Raw genomic sequence first — 5084 nt, forward strand, 5'->3', positions numbered from 1 at the left:
CTCCCGGAGTTCACTCAGACTCACGTCCATCGAGTCAGTGATGCCATCCAGCCATCTCATCCTCTGTCATCCCCTTCTCCTCCTGCCCCCAATCCCTCCCAGCATCAGAGTCTTTTCCAATGAGTCAACTCTTCACATGAGGTGGCCAAAGTACTGGAGTTTCAGCTTTAGCATCAGTCCTTCCAAAGAAATCCCAGGGCTGGTCTCCTTCAGAATGGCCTGGTTGGATCTGGTAAAGGCAAGTAAACGGGCCAAGTGCACCCTCATTTTCCTGCGTGTGTGGTTTCTACTACCAAACAGTCTGTGTTTCCTGACAGCAGCAACTGTATCTGATGTTGACTTTTTTCTTTCCTATGCTCAAAAAGGGCTTCCCTGGTGGCTCAGATGACAAAGAATCTGCTTGCAATGCAGGAGACCCGGGTTCAATCCCTGGGTTGGGAAAATTCCCCTGGAGCAGGGCCTGGCAACCCACTCCAGTATTCTTGCCTGGAGAAACCCAGGGACAGAGGAGCCTGGCGGGCTGCAGCCCATGGGGTCGCAGAGTCGGACACGACTGAAGTGACTAAGCAGCAGCATACTCAAAATAAGTTCTACGTAATGACCGACTGACCAATTGACTGACACCCAGAGAGGCTGGGTGACTCGCTTAGGAAGGCACAGCCAAGTCAAAACAATTGCCCCCAAGTCTTCATGGGGACTTCATGTGAGTCCTCAGGGACGTGTGCTCTGTTGAGCCCAGAGCAGATTAATAGACAGATGAGCCCCTACTCACGGATACAGGTCTCCTGAATGGGAGCCCCAGGACGCCGGTTCCGGAAGTAGTGCAGCTGACAGCGTTCACAGTTCCTGCCCTCAGTGTGGTCCCGGCAGTTGTCACACACACCTCCGTGTGCCCCCTGGCTGGCAGCAAACACGGCTGGGTCAAAGTGACATGTCTCTGAGTGTCCGTTGCAGTCACATCCTGAAAAAGGAGATTCCTGGGGTTGAACACTAGACCGGCCTCGTTGGCATCTACAAAGCACGCTCCATGCTAACTTGCTGGCATCCCCAGTGACTCTGTAAGATGCCCAGGTCTGAAAAACGGGGACACTGAAGCCCAGGGAGGCTTGTCTAATTTATTTCAGTTCATACAGTAAGAAAGGAAAACGGAGAACGCGGGCCTCCCGACTCCCAGTGTGGGGACTCATCCCAGGATGATATCCGTGTGGGGCCAAAGAGAGAGCTGTTCAAACGTCCCATGCCAACCCTCCCCCACTGCCACCATGGGTCTCCTGCTGGGTCACTGTCCTTCTCTAGGCTGGGACCCTGGCTGTCCTCATTTATGGAGGGAAGGGCCCTGCCCCCGGGGGCCCATCTGAAAGAGAAAGAATGACAACAGGGAGACCAAGTGTGTCCTACACAGGATAAAGCACTGGAGAGGCTGGAGGAAGGAGGACCTGGGTTAGCACGAACGGCATGTGGCATCAGAAATATGAACCCGCCCGTGGTCCCTGTGAGGTCTGGGCGGTGGGAGGATGCGACTCACAGGCCCTCTCCTTCCCCAAAGAGCAAGGAGAGCTTTAGTTACGGGGCAATTGGTTTAGATTTAAATATTAATAATAAAGACGAGATTCTCCCCGTGTCCCAGAGGAGGTCATCACGGCCCAGAGAGGCCAGCACCCCAGCCAGTGGTTGCAGGGGAGGTGGGGGGTCCCAGGCTCATACTCTGGCATTCGTGGGGGTCCTGGTCTTCCGCGGGTCTCCAGGGCCGGTTGTTGTAGAAGGGCGCGCAGCGCTCACAGTTGGGGCCGGCGGTGTTGTGTTGGCAGACACAGACCTCATGGACCTGGGGGCGGGGCCATCGGTCACCAGGAGGAACCATCACAGGAGCGTCCCAGGGACAGACTTGCCCTCTCCTCTCTGACCCTTCCGCTCGGCTTAGACCCCAGGGTCCAGCTCGGACCCCAGCTCCTCCAGCCTGCACTGAGCTAATCTGACACTCCCAGAGGCCGGCTTGTGTGGTGCACGTGTGCGTGTGTACATACACGTGTGTTTGTATGCATGCACATCTACACTGCTCCTCCTGTTGGGTTTTTAAAAGCGCGGTCCTTGCATTTTGGTATGGTATCCAACCCCATACTGCCCAATGCAAAACAGCGCCTGGAAGTTTGCTCCCACAGCCTTGTTGGTAAACTGCAATTCTTGTGGGCCCTCTGGAGATTTATATTCCAACAAGCTATGACTGCAGTTGTTTGGCTAATGAGACTGTGATGATGAATTGTTACTAGACTCATTAAGGTGCAGAAATAGAATAGCAATTGTGTGCTAATCGTCCTCCAAATTAAGCTCACCACCCGCTGGCTGGCATCCAGGACCCGCACTGTGTTTGCTCCATGCTCGCCCTCCACTCGCCCCTAACAGCACAGCTGAGCTGAACTGGCTGCTCCCTGTACAAGCCCCACGTCTCCCCACCTTGTGGCCTGTACTGAGGCTTTGCTTCCTTCCTAGAAGTCCCTTCCCCCTCTATGCACCAGCGAGATCCTTCCCAGCTGGAATGGCACATCCTTCATCAGGCCTGCCTGCTCCCTCTAACTCCATGGATTTCAACTCTGGACGCACTTAAGCATTATTTGAGGAGCTTTATATATATAAATGCTCAGGCCCAATTCCATCCAATCTCAGGGACAAGGCCCAGACATCAGTACTTTATAAACTGGTGTTTCCATGGAGTAGCCAGAGTTAAGAACCACCGGGGCTGGGCAGGCCCTCGCCCTCCTCTACATCCTTATACGCCAGTGATCACACTCAGCCTGTGTTCTGGTCTTGTGTTTTGGGGCCCTAACGGCTGTCACATCCCTGGCACCAGTCTCCCTCTGGCCTCCTCTGCAGCCTGGGGGAAGCACTGGCCCAGAAAGTGGAAAGGAAAAGGCTGCACAATGTTCCTGTCCCCTTATTTTCCCTAGCAGGCCACCTGATAGGATTTCATCGTGTGCCTTTATCACTAGAACAAGTATCCTGCTCCCGATTGTTAATATTGTAGAAGCAGGAAAGTGAAATGACAGCTCCCTCTGCTTCTTGGTCCAAGGGTCTCTCTCCTCTGCTGATGGCTCTCAAGCCTGGCTTCCCAGCAAACGCCCCTGGGTCACTTGTTAAGCTGGAGCTTCCCTTTCTATCCCTGACGCATCTGACTCAGCTGCTCTGGGGTGAACTCAGCATCCGTGTTAGCCTCTGTTCTCTCCTCCTGTCCCATATCTCACCTCTAAAGGGAATTCAAAGTCACCCAAACCAGGGACTCTCAATCCTGGCAAGCTGTTAGAATCACCAGGAGCTTTAAATAATAAGAATACATTTAGAGTGTCTGAGGTAGGGATCCCGGTGATCTTTTTAGCTCCCCAGGAAATTATGATATATGACCAGGGCTAAGAATCAATGCCTTGAGCTCCCTGCAATACCCATGCATATATTTCTACTTACACGTATACTTATACTTACATCTATGTTACTGAATAAAAATCATCTCAAATAATAAAGCAGATCCAAAGAAGTGCTACCAAATGGGACCTTGAAAACGATAACCATTTACACTCATCTTCGCCATCGCTAAAACAGTCAGTACTCAAGTCTTCAATCAAGTGCCCCACCCCTCTCCAGGGGTCCCGAGGATGCCCGCAGTCTGCCCCGCCCGCTCCCCTCTCCCTTCCTGCCCTGGGCTGCCACCTGCACCGCGCTGGAGGGGCTGGCAGGAGTTCTGGAACTGGGGGCACAGCGGTCCGCATGGCCATGGCAGAGGCAGCTCCCATGCAGACGCAACTGGGACACAGCGTAGTAGGCACTGGGAGGGTGGTAGCCCCTCTGGGGCACAGGCGCCAGCTTGGTGAAGTTGACCCTCAAGTTGGTGATCTCCCCCAGCTCTGCGAAGAACGAACAGCAAGGAGGGAGGGGGCAGGTATGGGGGGAAAAGGAAAAAAAAAAACACCAGAATTTAGACACAGAGTCTCCTAGGGCAGGACAATAAGGAAAGGAACTCTGGTCTCACTACCCATCTTCCCCAACCCTCCTACAACAGAAAAGACCCCCCACAACCCTGACTCGGGCCTTATGAGTGGCTGGCCAGCACCATACCCCTACGAGCTTAAGCAGGGCCGGTATTCAATCCAACCACGTTGACAGAGGCAGCAAAGACTAGGAAATGTCCATGATCTGAGCTGCAAGCCTATTTTGTTCTCTACCCACAGTCCCACGGGCTAGAGGAGTAGCCACACTGACCTTGAATTTTTTGACTTTGTGTGGCTGGGATCCCAGAGGCTAAATCCATAAGGTTGAGCTGGACCTGCAGAGAGGCAGAGTAAGGGGACACCCAGGAAGAGGTGAGCTGTGGCCAAGCCCAGAAGTCCTCTTTTCCATTTGATGCCCTGCCAAATGTCTTGAGGGTGTCCAGAGGGCTCCTTCCCAGGTGGCATGGTGGTAAACATATGCCTGCCTACATGGAGCCGCAAGAGATGTGGGTTTGATCCCTGGGTTAGGAAGATCCCCTGGAGGAGGAAATGGCACCCCACCTCCAGCATTCTTGCCTGGAGAATCCCATGGACAGAGGATCTTGGCGAGGACAGAGGACCCCTACAGTCCGTGGGGTCGCAGCCAGACATGACTGAGCATGCACTCACATGTACTTCTCCTAGAGGGGTCACTGTTGGGGAGCTCAGGAAAGATAGCAAGGCTCTGCCCGAAGGAGGGGGAGGGTTCTCACAGATTCCCCAAAGCCTGGGTGACCACGTGAGTGACAGGAAGTGGGAAACCTCTCCCCATGCCTATTTTTCAGGGTGCCCTCTCCTACCTTGGCCCCGTTCTGGTGCCCATTAGGCCTCTGGGGCAGAGTCTGGCACCGAGCGTCCTGCCAGCCCTGGGGTTGGCCCTGGCGGACCCAGGGGAAGGCAGAGCCGCAGTCAGCAGCCAGGTACTGGTACACCTGCCAAGTCTTGCCGAAGTCCGAGGAGCGCTCGATCAGCAAGCCTGCAGGCACGGGCCCCTGCAGGGACACACAGGGTGGGGGGGGTGAGGGAGGCCTGAGTGACCCCGCCTGGAGGACACGGTCACAGAAAGACGCT

The 5084-nt window shown here is 54.5% G+C and overlaps 1 protein-coding gene across 1 annotated transcript in view; it reads right to left on the reverse strand.

Moving 5' to 3' along the window:
- The window catches only part of LAMB3 (laminin, beta 3), a 44362-nt gene that overhangs the window by 17080 nt on the left and 22198 nt on the right, over nt 1–5084 (reverse strand). The window contains exons 6-10 of the mRNA XM_010836878.1: nt 4814–5005; nt 4246–4309; nt 3697–3890; nt 1705–1825; nt 773–961 (exon numbers count right to left, since the gene is read on the reverse strand). Of these exons, the coding sequence (XP_010835180.1) occupies nt 773–961; nt 1705–1825; nt 3697–3890; nt 4246–4309; nt 4814–5005 (760 nt within the window). The remainder of the gene's footprint in view (nt 1–772; nt 962–1704; nt 1826–3696; nt 3891–4245; nt 4310–4813; nt 5006–5084) is intronic.

Source organism: Bison bison, unplaced genomic scaffold (genome assembly GCF_000754665.1).
Source record: "Bison bison bison isolate TAMUID 2011002044 unplaced genomic scaffold, Bison_UMD1.0 scf7180017864067, whole genome shotgun sequence".
In the NCBI taxonomy this organism is placed as follows: domain Eukaryota; kingdom Metazoa; phylum Chordata; class Mammalia; order Artiodactyla; family Bovidae; genus Bison; species Bison bison.